This window comes from Salvelinus namaycush, chromosome 16, assembly GCF_016432855.1.
Source record: "Salvelinus namaycush isolate Seneca chromosome 16, SaNama_1.0, whole genome shotgun sequence".
NCBI classification, from domain to species: Eukaryota; Metazoa; Chordata; class Actinopteri; order Salmoniformes; family Salmonidae; genus Salvelinus; species Salvelinus namaycush.
This window is the reverse complement of record NC_052322.1, coordinates 11,731,948-11,746,678: the sequence shown is the minus strand read 5'-3', so window position 1 is coordinate 11,746,678 and position 14,731 is coordinate 11,731,948. Positions and strand designations below refer to the sequence as shown.

The 14,731-nt window shown below is 42.6% G+C and overlaps 1 protein-coding gene across 2 annotated transcripts in view; it reads left to right on the top strand.

The window, feature by feature from the left end:
* Positions 1-14,731, top strand: part of LOC120060986 (mitogen-activated protein kinase 14A) — a 33,472-nt gene that overhangs the window by 3,416 nt on the left and 15,325 nt on the right. For both annotated transcript variants that reach the window (XM_039010447.1, XM_039010446.1), the window contains exons 2-7: positions 2,309-2,438; positions 3,752-3,810; positions 11,277-11,388; positions 11,732-11,761; positions 14,234-14,281; positions 14,504-14,618. In XM_039010447.1, coding sequence (XP_038866375.1) covers positions 2,309-2,438; positions 3,752-3,810; positions 11,277-11,388; positions 11,732-11,761; positions 14,234-14,281; positions 14,504-14,618 — 494 coding nt within the window. The remainder of the gene's footprint in view (positions 1-2,308; positions 2,439-3,751; positions 3,811-11,276; positions 11,389-11,731; positions 11,762-14,233; positions 14,282-14,503; positions 14,619-14,731) is intronic.

The window sequence follows — 14,731 nt, the reverse complement described above, 5'->3', positions numbered from 1 at the left end:
GGAGTGTGTGTGGTGGGGGGGGTGATGTCATTGAAACGGATTCCCATTTCTCTTGCCCTTCTTTACACTTTTGACATCTGTTTTACCATTTTGAATTCACTTTTACTGAAGTGCCAGCCTGTTCTCAGATCTGTTTGTTCTTTTGCCTACTCCGTTGTCAAACAAAGCATTGGCGTGACAATTCCATAAGGCGTTGGCAAGAGAGAAGAAACAGACTGGGACCCAGTCTTGTGAAGTACTGGTAGGCATATGTTGTTTACTTGAAGAACATTTTACTTACTATGACTGAGATATGTGGTTGTCCCACCTAGTTACCTTAAGATGATTGCACTTACTGTAACTCGCTCTGGATACGAGTGTCTGCTAAATGACTAAAATGTAAATGATGACATGTCTGTGTTGAGGTTTATTTTACCTTGGTAGGGACAGGTGAGCCCATGGCATTAGGTCTAATTTTCTAAATTACTAAACTAATGTTGGCCTAGTTTTTTTTTTTTTTTTTACACAAATAATGGTTCCTGTATTACTGCTGCTGCTATGCAACAACAGGACAGCATAATCTGTCAAGGATAATATATTCAAAGGTTTCCTTTACTTTTAAAATGGGCCTAGTAGTACCCAGTATTACCTCCTAGAACCTGCTATGGCATTAGTATCATCTGCTGGATTGTTGTTGTCTAAGTAAACATCTGGTTGTTGTTTCTGTTGTGCTCCCCACAGCAGGTGGCGACTACTGTGCTGCTGCTAGGCAGAAAGGATTAACTGTTGACGGTCGGATTGGTGCTGTTGGGTTAAAAAAAAGTGACCCCGATATCAGATCAAGGGACATTTTTATATTACATAACATTTTTGCTTTTGTTTATTCAGAACGATTTCCTCCTGTTATGTGGGCACCACAGCTCACATACATACAACTTTATCTAAATGTTTTGCTTGTTGCGGCACTGGGACTCCTGACCTCCTTGGCCACAAGCGTTTGTGCACCTCTCCTTTGTACTATTAAGTGTGTACAACAGCTGACTAGCTTGGGTGCCAGTCTGTTTCTGCCCTCTTGCCAACTTCTTATGGAATTGTCATTGACAGCTATGGAGTTGGCAAGAGAGCACATAAGAACGCCCTAACCATTATAGCAGCTGACCACTCATGACTGGTTAGCAGACATTCAAAGGAAGAGGTAGTGAGAGGTAGGCTTCCCTCCCCCAGTATGTCATTCAGCCAGGGTGAATCTCAAGTCTTATCTGTGATTCTTTGGGTCGTCCCTCTCCTCGCCTCCTCAAGATGTCAGAGGAAGAAAGTAGAGCATTGGAGAAGATCCAAGATGAGATCCAAGGTGATTGTCTCCTCCAATGTATTCCTCACTTCCCTCTTGACTTTTTTGGAAGGCAGCGAGGAGAGATTGACGCCACAAGGAATCGAGGGAAAGACTATTGAGATCTCCCCCGGAGAGAGACGTTCGTCCCCCAGCCTGCCAGTCATCTTAACGGAACGGCTGTGTTTTCATTCTGCTAACGTATTAAGAAGGGGGCAAAGAGAAGGGACATCAGGACACTAGGAAACACCTATTGAGATATCCCCAGAGATGCTCCTTCTCCCCCAGCCTGTCAGCCAGACTCGCCATGACCAGACAGCGCGGCTGTGTTTCAGGCTGTGTCCCAACTGTCACCCGTTACCCTTCATAGTGCACTACTACCCATGGACCCTGGTGATTTCTTTTTTTTTCTTTTGCCATTTGGGATGATGCCTTAGTCTGAGGGATGACATTTTCTGTTTAGCTGATGTCTGTTTTTCTTCCTTACGTCAGCACCTCTTACATCACTTTATCTGGTTTCATGCAAACTTAGCCTTTTAGTGAGTCATTTTAAAATGTGTTTTTCCTGTGTCTTCTTGGAAAATTACAACCTGGCTGCAACAACTTGTTTTAGGCTGTAGCCTATGTCTTAAGCAGGGCTGTTAAGTTCCGTTCCTAGAGGCCCGAAACATTTCTGTTTTTTGTTTCTACCTGGTAGTTAATTGCACTTACTTGATGGCCCAGGTCTGAATTAGTCCCTGATTGGAACGAGATGATGAAAAACAGAACTGTTTTGGCCCGCCAGGACTGGAATTAAATAACCCTGGTCTAAAGCCTACAGAAGAAGATGAGTTATGTTTTGTCACATGCTGCTGATCGGTAATTTCAAATATTGCATATTATCAGTAAGGATTGTATTTATTTTCAGATGGAACATTTTGGGAGCGATGACTAGTATCTTATCCTATTGTTGTAGCCTAGTTGTTGCAGTAACTTAAACCCCTATCACGTCTCCTCCAGCTCGTCGTATGATGAGAAGTCTGGTCTGAAGATCGCAGTGAAGAAGCTCTCCCGGCCATTCCAGTCCATTATCCACGCCAAGAGGACCTACAGAGAGCTACGTCTGCTCAAGCACATGAAACATGAGAACGTGAGTTTCATCTCTCTTAACTTCTTATGGGCAGGTGGGACGGTAGCGTAACTTCTTGTTAATCCAGTCACTGTGTCAGATTTCAAAAAGTCTTTACGGCGAAAGCACACCATGCGATTATCTGAGGACAGCGCCCCGCCTACAAAAGCATGAAAAACATATTTCAACCAGGCAGGTGTGCCACGAAAGTCAGAAATAGCGATATAATAAATGCCTTACCTTTGATCTTCTTCTGTTGGCACTCCAAAAGGTCTCAGATACATCACAAATGGTCCTTTTGTTCGGTAATGTCCTTCTTTATATCCATAAAAACTCAGTTTAGCTGGCGCGCTTCAGTCAATAATCCACCCAGTTTCCCTCCATCAAAATGCATACAAAATGATTCCCAAACGTTACTAATAAACTTTTCCAAACAAGTCAAACAACGTTTATAATCAAACCTTAGGTACCCTAATATGTAAATAAACGATCAAATTTAAGACGGAGAATCGTTATTGTTTTTACCGGAGAAAAATACCAAAGAACGCACTCTCTTCCACACGCTTGGAAACACTACAGCCAAAATGGGAGCCACCAAGAAAAACTACAATTTCTGGCTGATTTTTCCAAAAACCAGCACGAAACTCTTTCTAAAGACTGACATCTAGTGGAAGCCCTAGGAACTGCAATCTGGGAGGATTTCGCCTTATAATAAAAGTGACAGCCATTGAAAACAGTGGTAGGCTGAGTTTTTTTTGGGGGGGGGGGGGTTGTCCTCGGGGTTTCGCCTGCCATATCAGTTCTGTTATACTCACAGACATATTTTCAACAGTTTTAGAAACTTTAGAGTGTTTTCTATCCAAATCTACCAATTATATGCATATCCTAGCTTCTGGGCCTGAGTAGCAGGCAGTTTACTTTGGGCACATGAAAATAAAATGCCCCCTACCCAAGAGAGGTTAAAAGCAGCAGAACTGTTTTATGTTGCTGCTGCGATAAGTCTAGGAATATGTTGGTTGAAGTATTCCTCTGCTCTAGTTCCTCTTCCCTCTCTTTCTCTTTGCCCCTCTCTGGAGCTCAGTCCCCTCTCTCTCTCTTAAAGGCAGCAGAAGTATGTTGGCTATATTAATCATAGTATGCAACTGTGCTGCTGACTGAGATATCAACTGTAGGAATTTGTTGGCTGAAATATTCCGCTGCTCTAGTTCCAATGCTCTAGTTCCAAGTATTCCAATGCTCTATTCTGCTGAAACCAATTCATTGTGGAGTCATGAAATCATTTGGGAGAGCTGATACAATCCTCCTTACTTGTTGCGTTGGCCTCTGTGTTTCAGGTGATCGGCCTTCTAGATGTCTTCACACCTGCTACTAGTCTGGAGGAGTTCAATGACGTGTGAGTTTAGTTGAAAATCTAAGGCCTAACGATTTTTTTTCTTTTATCTACTGTATGTTCCTTTATCCCTCCATAACCATCGTTCACTCAGCCAATGCCTATTGACAGAGGATCAATGCCTCACTTGAAACACAATGAGTACACTTAGTGCCTTTTCCCAGCAGCAGAGAGTAAACAAAGCCTGCTCTGCCTAGGAAACACCAGGGGTCCCTGTGTTACTATTTTCAGTAGTACTACCACATCTCCCTTCCCATCCTTGGAAATAGTTACTCACTGGGTTCCTTGGCTTCAGGCATTTACTGTTTGTTGATGTTGAAAGTCAGTGAGAAGAGGAAGTGGACAGATTGTTCAGTGAGTCAATGCTGGCCGACTGCCTCCTCGTGTTTGTGTACTATGTGTGGGTGCCTGGCTGAGTGAGTGTCAGACACACAAGCCTAGACCTGTTGCTGCCTCTGCTGAAGGAAAATGTGCAGGAAAGGCCTGTCGTTCCTACACTTCCTACTATTTACCATGTTTGGCTCGACAATGACAGCAATGGAGTTAGGAAGAACACAAACCGATCTGGGCCAGGCTAGCTCTCTGGCAGCTCCACCATCAGAAGAGGCAACTGAAGTGTGCTCTCAGCTGCCCCACTGTCCCAGATAGATTAACACCCCGTACCACAGAGAGGGGGGTGAGAGAGAGAAGGAACAAGAGATGTAAAACAACAGCAGGGTTGAAAGAAGTTCCTCTTACACAGAATGATAAATAGTAGGGCTGTCCCAGACTTTAAAAAATAAATTCTTGGTCTGTTAGTGGTCTGTTCTTCATGATAGTGGTCTGTTCTTTAGACTAATTGATTGGTCAAAATGTTAAAACATATTTTTCCATGTATAGACACACCCAATGTGTTTTAATAAAATCATCTATACATGCATTTTGATGCTTTAAGGGCACTGTTTGATGAAATAAGACACAAATGACTCAAGGGAGCCAGAGATGAAGAACACATCCTTAACCTGTTTCATTTAATTGATAACCACGATTTTGAGACTCAAAGATGTTAATCAAAATTCTATTCAAATCTAAATGAAAATGATACAAACCTAAAAAGTAACTGACATTGCCAACTATGTAAATAGGCAATGTAAATATGCAATAGGCAATAGCCTATAAAGCCCACAAATAAAAACATAGCAGCCTTCAGGTAGAAAATATCCTGATTTAAAAATATATATATTTTTTAAAACATATATATTTTTTAAATCCTATAAATCACTTTGGGTGTGCATGGCTTGTCTGCAATTAACTTGGAACATTGTATCAATTGTTAACTTGGGTCCAACTGGAAGCTCACACTAGCAACATTGTAAAATATTCTGGACCCTTAGTTTCCCATGCCAGTGAGCTCAGGACAGAGACCGCTGTAGGCTATTTGTGCAAGGGATAAGAAGTAATCAGGTGTTTTATGACGTTTGCAGTGGATCAGAGCATTACATTTTTCCCTTTCACGCTGAGTGGTTATCAAAAAGGAGAGAGCTGGAAAGATTTTTCAAATACATTGAGGAACTATTGTCATTAACAATGGATGTAAAAACAGACTTTATTTGTTTGCTGTTGAGGATCCGCCATGCTGATCCTCAACACAGGGGCCCCTCGTGTGCGTGCTCAGTCCCCTTCTGTACTCCCTGTTCACTCGTGACTGCACGGCCAGGCACGACTCCCAACACCTTCATTAAGTTTGGCGATGACAACAGTGGTAGGCCTGATCACCGATGACGGTGTGACAGCCTGTAGGGGGGGAGGTCAGAGACCTGACCATGTGGTGCAAAGACAACAACCTCTCCCTCAACGTGATCAAGACAAATGATTGTGCACTACAGGAAAAGGAGGACCGAGCATGCCCCCATTCTTTTCGACGGGGCTGTAGTGGAGCAGGTTGAGAGCTTCATGTTCCTTGGTGTCCACATCACCAACAAACTAACATGGTCCAAGCACACCAAGACAGTCATGAAGAGGGCACGGCAAAACCTATTCCCCCTCAGGAGACTGAAAAGATTTGGCATGGGTTCTCAGATCCTCAAAAGGTTCTACAGCTGCACCATCGAGAGCATCCTGATGGGTTGCATCTAGAGGTCGACCGATTTAATCGGAATGGCCGATTAATTATGGCAGATTTCAAGTTTTCATAACAATCGGAAATCGGTAATTTTGGACGCCGATTTTGCCGAATTATTTTTTTTAAATAGTATTTTTTTTACACCTTTTTAACTAGGCAAGTCAGTTAAGAACCCATTCTTATTTTCAATGACGCCCTAGGAACGGTGGGTTAACTGCCTTGTTCAGGGGCAGAACGACAGATTTTTACCTTGTCAGCTCGGGGATTCAATCTTGCAACCTTACGGTTAACTAGTCCAACGCTCTAACCACCTGCCTCACGAGGAGCCCGCCTGTTACGCGAATGCAGTAAGAAGCCAAGGTAAGTTGCTAGCTAGCATTAAACTTATCTTATAAAAACAATCAATCAATCATAATCACTAGTTAACTACACATGGTTGATGATATTACTAGTTTATCTAGTGTGTCCTGCGTTGCATATAATCGATGCAGTGCACATTCGCGAAAAAGGACTGTCGTTGCTCCAACGTGTACCTAACCATAAACATCAATGCCTTTCTTAAAATCAATACACAGAAGTATATATTTTCAACCTGCATATTTAGCGAAAAGAAATCCAGGTTAGCAGGCAATATTAACCAGGTGAAATTGTGTCACTTTTCTTGCGTTAATTGCACGCAGAGTCAGGGTATATGCAACAGTTTGGGCCGCCTGGCTCGTTGCGAACTAATTTGTCAGAATTTTACGTAATTATGACATAACATTGAAGGTTGTGCAATGTAACAGGAATATTTAGACTTATGGATGCCACCCGTTAGATAAATTACGGAACGGTTCAGTAATTCACTGAAAGAATAAACACTTTGTTTTTGAGATGATAGATTCCGGATTCGACCATATTAATGACCTAAGGCTCGTATTTCTGAGTGTTATTATGTCTATGATTTGATAGAGCCGTCTGACTGAGCGATGGTAGGCAGCAGCAGGCTCGTAAGCATTCATTTAAACAGCACTTTCGTGCGTTTGCCAGCAGCTATTGCGCTTTTTATGACTTCAAGCCTATCAACTCCCGAGATTAGACTGGTGTAACCGATGTTAAATGGCTAGCTAGTTAGCGGGGTGTGCGCTAATAGCGTTTCAAACGTCACTCGCTCTGAGACTTGGAGTAGTTGTTCCCCTTGCTCTGCATGGGTAACGCTGCTTCGAGGGTGGCTGTTGTCGATGTGTTCCTGGTTCGAGCCCAGGTAGCGGCGAGGAGAGGGATGGAAGCTATACTGTTACACTGGCAATACTAAAGTGCCTATAAGAACATCCAATAGTCAAAGGTATATGAAATACAAATGGTATAGAGAGAAATAGTCCTATAATTCCTATAATAACTACAACCTAAAACTTCTTACCTGGGAATATTGAAGACTCGTGTTAAAAGGAACCACCAGCTTTCATATGTTCTCATGTTCTGAGCAAGGAACTTAAACGTTAGCTTTCTTACATGGCACATATTGCACTTTTACTTTCTTCTCCAACACTTTGTTTTTGCATTATTTAAACCAAATTGAACATGTTTCATTATTTATTTGAGGTTAAATTGATTTTATTGATGTATTAAATTAAAATAAGTGTTCATTCAGTATTGTTGTAATTGTCATTATTACAAATAAATGAAAAAAATCGGCCGATTAATCGGTATCGGCTTTTTTTGGTCCTCCAATAGTCGGTATCGGCGTTGAAAAATCATAATCGGTCGATCTCTAGTTGCATCACTGCCTGGTATGGCAACTGCTCGGCCTCCGACTGCAAGGCACTAGAGAGGGTAGTGCGTACGGCCCAGTACATCACCAGGGCCAAGCATTCTGCCATCCAGGACCTCTATACCAGGCGGTGTCAGAGGAAGGCCCTAAAAATGGTCAAATACTCCAGCCACTCTAGTCATAGACCGTCCTCTCTGCTACCGCACGGCAAGTGGTACTGGAGCGCCAAGTCTAGGTTCAAGAGACTTCTAAACAGCTTCTACCCCCAAGCCATAAAACCCCTCAACATCTAATCAAATGGCTACCCATACTATTTGCATTGCGCCCCCCCCCCTCTACGCTGCTTCTACTCTGTTATTATCTATGCATAGTCACTTTAATAACTCTGCCTACATGTACTGTACATATTACCTAGACTAACCGGTGCCCCCACACATTGACTTTGTACCGGTACCCCCTGTATTATAGCCTCGCTATTGTAATTTTACTGCTGCTCATTAATTATTTCTTACTTTTGTAGGTATTTTCTTAACTGCATTGTTGGTTAAGGGCTTGTAAGTAAGCATTTCACAGTAAGGTCTACACTTGTTGTGTTCGGTGCATGTGACAAATAACATTAGATTTGATTAGTCCCGGCCTCCACAATGGATTAGTTCAGTGCATTCAGACCCCTTCCCCTTTTCCACATTTTTTTACATTACAACCTTGTTCTAAAATGGATTAAATGGGGGGGGGGAATTCCCCATCAATCTACACACAAGACCCCATATTGACAAAGCAAAAATAAGGTTTTTAGAAATTGTTGCAAATGTGCATTAAAAATAAACACCTTATTTACATAAGTTTTCAGACTCTGCTATGAGACTCAATTGAGCTCAAGTGCATCCTGTTTCCATTGATCATCCTTGAAAAGTTTCTACCACTTGATTGGAGTCCACCTGTGGTAAATTCAATTGTTTGGACATGATTTGGAAAGGCACACACCTGTCTATACAAGGTCCCACAGTTGACAGTGCACGTCAGAGCAAAAACCAGGCCATGAGGTCGAAGGAATTGTCCGTAGAGGTCCGAAACATGATTGTGTCAAGGCACAGATTGGGGAAGGGTACCACATTTTTTTTGCAGCATTGAAGGTCCCCAAGAACATACTGGCCTCCATTCTTAAATGGAAGAAGTTTGGAACTACCAATACTCTTCCTAGAGCTGGCCGCCCGGCAAAACTGAGCAATCCGGGGAGAAGGGTCAGGGAGGTGACCAAGAACTCGATAGTCACTCTGACAGAGCTCCAGAGTTCCTCTGTGGAGATGGGAGAACCTTCCAGAAGGACAAACATCTCTGCAGGACTCCACCAGTCATGCCAGATGGAAGCTACTCCTCAGTTAAAGGCACATGACAGCCAGCTTGGGGTTTGACAAAAAGCACCTAAAGGTCTTTCAGACCACGAGAAACAAGATTCTCTGATCTGATCAAACCAAAATTGGACGCTTTGGCCTGAATGCCAAGCGTCACATCTGGAGGAAACGTGGCGGTTGCAACAACATGCTGTGGGGATGTTTTTCAGCGGCAGTGTCTGGGAGACTAGTCAGGATTGAGGGAAAGATGAACGTAGCAAAGTACAGAGAGATCCTTGATGAAAACCTGCTCAGGACCTCAGACTGGGGCAAAGGTTCAGCTTCCAACAGGACAACAACCCTAAGCACACAGCCAAGACAACGCAGGAGTGGATTCGGGACAAGTCTCTGAATGTCCTTGAGTGGCCCAGCCAGAGGCCGGACTTGAACTCGATCGAACAACTCTGGAGAGACCTGAAAATAGCTGTGCAGCGACGCTCCCCATCCAACCTGACAGAGCTAGAGAGGATCTGTGGAGAAGAATGGGAGAAACTCCCCAAATACAGGTGTGCCAAGCTTGTAGCGTCATACCCAAGAAGACTCAAGGTTGTAATCGCTGCCAAAGGTGCTTCAACAAAATACTGAGCAAAGGGTCTGAATACTTATGTAAATGTAATCTTACTTTTTTTAATACACTTTTTTTCAATCCATTTTAGAATAAGGCTGTAATGTAACAAAATGTGAAAAAAAGTAAAGGGGTTTGAAATACTTTACGAATTCACTGCATATATTTGCTATTGCTTGACTAAAAACAATCTGCCAGTCGCCTAATTGGGGAATCTTGCCTATTTTCTTCTCGTGCATATCTGTGTACACAGCACACATGCCTGCAGGACAGAGGAGCACACGGGAGGGGTTTTCTAACTGCTGTTCGTGAAAAACCCAGTATGCAGGTGCTGTAGCGGTGATTCCCCTAACCCAGCTCCAAAAATATGTGACTCAAAAGACTGTTCATAGCTCCTCTTTTACCCCTGTATAGATAGATAGATGGAGGGAGAGCAGGGGAGGGGGGGATACAGTGGGAAAGTTCCATGGATTAACAGGGATGAGAACTCACTATTTATATACCTAATTTTCCAGGCCTCAACATGAACCCTTCAGCTAGAGTCCCCCCCTCCCTCTCCCTGTTTGTGCCTTTGATCTCAGTCATGTTGAAGTAGCCTGGTCTCAGATCAGTCTTTGCCAACAGTTGGCTAATATAGGAGGGCAGTAACAAAGTCCAGTTTAACCAGGGAGTTATTTTAAGATGTTCCTCCTGTGTGGGAACAGTGCAGCATTCATCTATCAGTGGAACAGCAAACTAGCTAGACCTGAGTGAAGCCTCCATGTGCTCCTGCTGTATGTTTTGGCTCATATTTTTTCCGTCCAGAAGTGCTTACCATTATTTGGAGCTGTTTAAACGACTATGGGATTAGATTTGAATTACAAAAATAAGTGGACTTAATGGATGTGTGTTTGTGTGTTTAATGACATTATTTGTGGATGACTCGCCCAGCTGGGGCTTCCAGAGGAGAGGAGTGTGTGGGGAAGGGGGCGCGGAGAAGGAACAGCTACTCAACCAGTATCAGCTGACTCATAGGAGACATATGGGAGAACATTGACATGGTGGCAAATCCCTTGATGTATAGACGGGTGGGCTGCGCAACCACGAGACACAAACTGACGGGGTTGGCTTAACTTGTAAGCTGTATTTCGTCTGCAAATGTTTATTGAAAACCAATAAGCACTTGTCTCTCAAATACATTGTTACAGTTGAAGAGAAGAAGTAGCAGGAGCGCTTTAGGTATTCCACAACAACCAAAGGTGCTCTTAGAGGGGAATTGTAATTGCCATAAAATCCAAGTCCAGGCACTCATGTGGGTTTGAAAGTTAAAATGCCTTTAATGTCAGACCTGATGAAGGCGTAAGCCGATGTGCATTGGTGTATTTCAATGTCTTAGCCCATACATTAATGGTTTTTTAACTTTCAAACCCACTGGACTTGGATTGTTTATGCCACTTCGCACCAATTTGTGGTTATAATTTTTCCTTTTGCTTTTCAGCATTGCCACAGGTTCGCTAGTTAGCTACTTTTGGCCATATTAGCATTGATGTGACGTGTCAAAACGAGACGGTATCAAGAACAACATTCAACTGGCTGAAATATGTAACAGTGAGAAACAGATGGTAGCATGTCGTATACAGTGGAGTAGTTTTGTTTGAGCTCCTGTCTGGTTCTGATTGGCAGGTACCTGGTGACCCACCTGATGGGGGCAGACCTCAACAACATAGTCAAGTGTCAGAAACTCACAGACGATCATGTGCAGTTCCTCATATACCAGATCCTCCGGGGATTAAAGGTGAAACGCACAGACACACACACAGACAGATAGATCCTCTGGGGGTTAAAGGTGAAACCACAGACTTCGACTTTTTTAATCATGCTTCAACTAACTCAAAATAACTGAAAGTAACTGCCATTCACAGTATTGTGTACATTTCCAGCAGACAAACTTATAGAATTTAAGTCATAATTACATTTAAACCAGTTGCTGGTCATACCAATGTCATTTTACCCAGTTTCGCCTGTTGTGATGTACCTCAGAACCACAAACCTCTCAGTTTAAACTTGTGATTTGTGTCTCCTAATTATTGATGTAATCTAATGCCTTTGCTCTTCTTCCCCTTTCTCTGTCTCCTCAGTATATCCACTCAGCAGATATCATTCACAGAGTAAGTCTCCTCCCTTTTTAATTCAGTCCGCTCTGCCATGATTGAGCCCACAATGAAACAGTCCTTCTCTGTGATTGACGCTGTGTCTTGTTAATTAATATAATATTATGAAATATATGCCATTTAGTTGACTCTTGTATCCAAAGAAACTTAGTCATACGTGCATACATTTTACGTACGGGCGGTCTCGGGAATCGAACCCACTATCCTGCCGTTGCAAGGGCCGTGCTCTACATTAGCGCTTGTCCAGGGCAAGTAAAAAAAGATATAGTTGGACAAGTAGAATATAGATTGAAGTAAATAAAAATACAATCACAATATCAAACAATTAATCCGATCAGATTTTTATTAAAGTGTCCCCCGCATGATGTACTGTTCTCAAAATCTCTGCAGAGCGCATCAGAGTGGATTCGTGCCTTGTATTGACAGGCACCGCTTTGGCTGGCGCAAAAAATATTGTAATAATGATATTCTGTAGTCCTATATAATTGTTTAAAAAACAGATTTTTTTTAATTACCTAAGCTGTTAATGAGCTATGCATTTTATTTATCACACGCACGCACAGTCTAGTTTAAGCGGAATATCAACTGTTGGGCGTCGAGCGTGCAACTCCTCATACAGCTTTGATTGCTGCGTGTAAAAAAATATGTTATAATAAGCCCAGTCACCGCGCAACATTCCTAAATGGAATTTCAGGAAAAGTCCGCAATCACAGTTTTGATGGCAATTATTGAAAAGAGCGGGATTCCAGCTTTCCAGTGCTGTACAATTTATTTCTCAACTGCATAATTGGCATCGTTTTAGTCTGTCTGGTATGACAATAAAATTAAAAAAAATTGTTATGCGTGAAACTCGTCCGATTGCATAAACGGTAGGCCTATATTCACTGTAAAATTCACCCAATTAAACTGTATTTATAAAAACACAGTAAAAATCTATATTTTATTAGTGTCCGTGGGAGTTTTTCTTTTATACATTAAACAAGCAACTAGATGATATATTTTAAAGTCTGATCTAGCTAATGATTAGCCAACAATGCAGATGAGCAACCACATGCTGCAACCATGTTTGTAGATTCATTTGGGATCCCCTCGCTTCAGCCATGTAGCCACTATGCTGCATCAGGCGAGAATGCTTATTGCTAAAATAGCACACCAGCCTGATAATATGGACCATGTATCAATATGTTATTGGGCTCATTTCTGTAGGGGAATATTACATTTGAAACTGTTTTGTATGTTAATTAGGCTGTATGTCATCAAGAAGGGGGAGGATTTTGTTTTTGTTTTCCTAACAATCAGTGAAAAATAAGACTTGATGGTTGGCTATAATATAAGGTACTTGCCGACTGCAAATGAAACATGAAATCACCCGAGATTGAAATTCCGCGTGCATAACTTGCTTTCCTGTGATCTTGGCCCGGGCCAGTAGTTTTGACTTGGTACTGGCCTGGTGTGGTACTGGCAAATGTACCTGAATGTCAAGCCCTGCTGTCAATAGATCTCTTCTGAAACTTGAATATTTTAGCCTTACAGGGTTAAAGATAAACATGTCTTAGTTAGCTACCTTGCTTTGATGTGTCTTACCTTAGCCGTTTGATCCCCGGATTCATTGAACGAGGGAATTATTTTATAAAGACAAAGCATTTTGTTGGTGTTTGTAACGTTGCAATATTTGACATCCTCCAGGAGAGCTACTGGGTGTGCAGGCTTTTATCTGAACCCCGCTCTAACACACTACATTGTAAAAAGTCAGCTGCTCAACATGACCTTGATAAGCTGACTCGGGTGTTTCAGTAGGGTCGGATCAAAACACCCAGTAGCTATCCAGATGGAGGGTTAACCACGTGTTTATATAGTAGCCTAACAGTGCAGTTATTCTACTTTGTGGGGGTTAAGTGCCTTGCTCAAGGGCACAATGGCATGAGGTTATACCAGATTAGACGAGTAAGTGGTTCCTTGCGTTGTACAACACCATTTTCAGTCACCTTGTTGGCCCGTGGTGTTACAGACCATTTGATTTTTGGACAAGTGACTTGAGCTTTCAGACAAGTAAAAAAATCCATCATACTTGTCAGAAGGAGCTACAGTTTATAAACCAGTTTTAATTCAAGACTTGGCTGCTTGCTTCGCTTTCACATAGAGGACTCGGGCCCAGGCTCGCTCCTTAAGCAAACACTCTAAATGACAGAGGAATTAAAACCATAAACAGGACCTCTGTTTTTGACCATGACTGAGTCGGCGGTTCAGGGCTGCTGTTTAGAAAGAACTGATCTGAGAATAACATTAGAGTAGATCAATTAGAGATTTACTTAGTCTTGAAGAAGCACTGTAGACATCCTGCAGAAGCACTTCTACAGATCATGGTGGTTTGGTTTTAGAGAATCTAGACTCAATTGAGAAGGCCCATTCAGATCTGGCCTCGTCATGTAGCTCAGCTGTAATAATGTCTTATCTCCCATCACGCTTTAGGACCTGAAACCCAGCAACCTGGCTGTGAATGAGGACTGTGAGCTGAAGGTAAGGGAGTTTATTATAGGTCCACTCATTCAAACTGGGTTCATCCTGAATAGTCCAGACAAGAGTTTCAGTATGCCTGAGGGGAGTAACCAAGCACTCCCTGATGTAACATTGGCGGTGACATTTTCTGCCAGGAGAGAACAGTGTGTGCCTTCTGTGTAGTTTCCTCAGGGTAACCATCTTGCCAGGACCACATGGTTGTGTTGTGTCTGTCCTCCTCAGATCCTGGACTTTGGGCTGGCGCGGCACACTGACGACGAGATGACGGGTTACGTTGCCACACGCTGGTACCGGGCACCAGAGATCATGCTGAACTGGATGCACTACAACATGACAGGTACAGTCGGTAGAGCCTCTGAGTGGTTTAGACAGCCTGCATCTGCTCACTGCAGACACGTTTACGAGTTACACATTTAGGTTACAAATTGTTGATGTACTTGTGATCCTGGG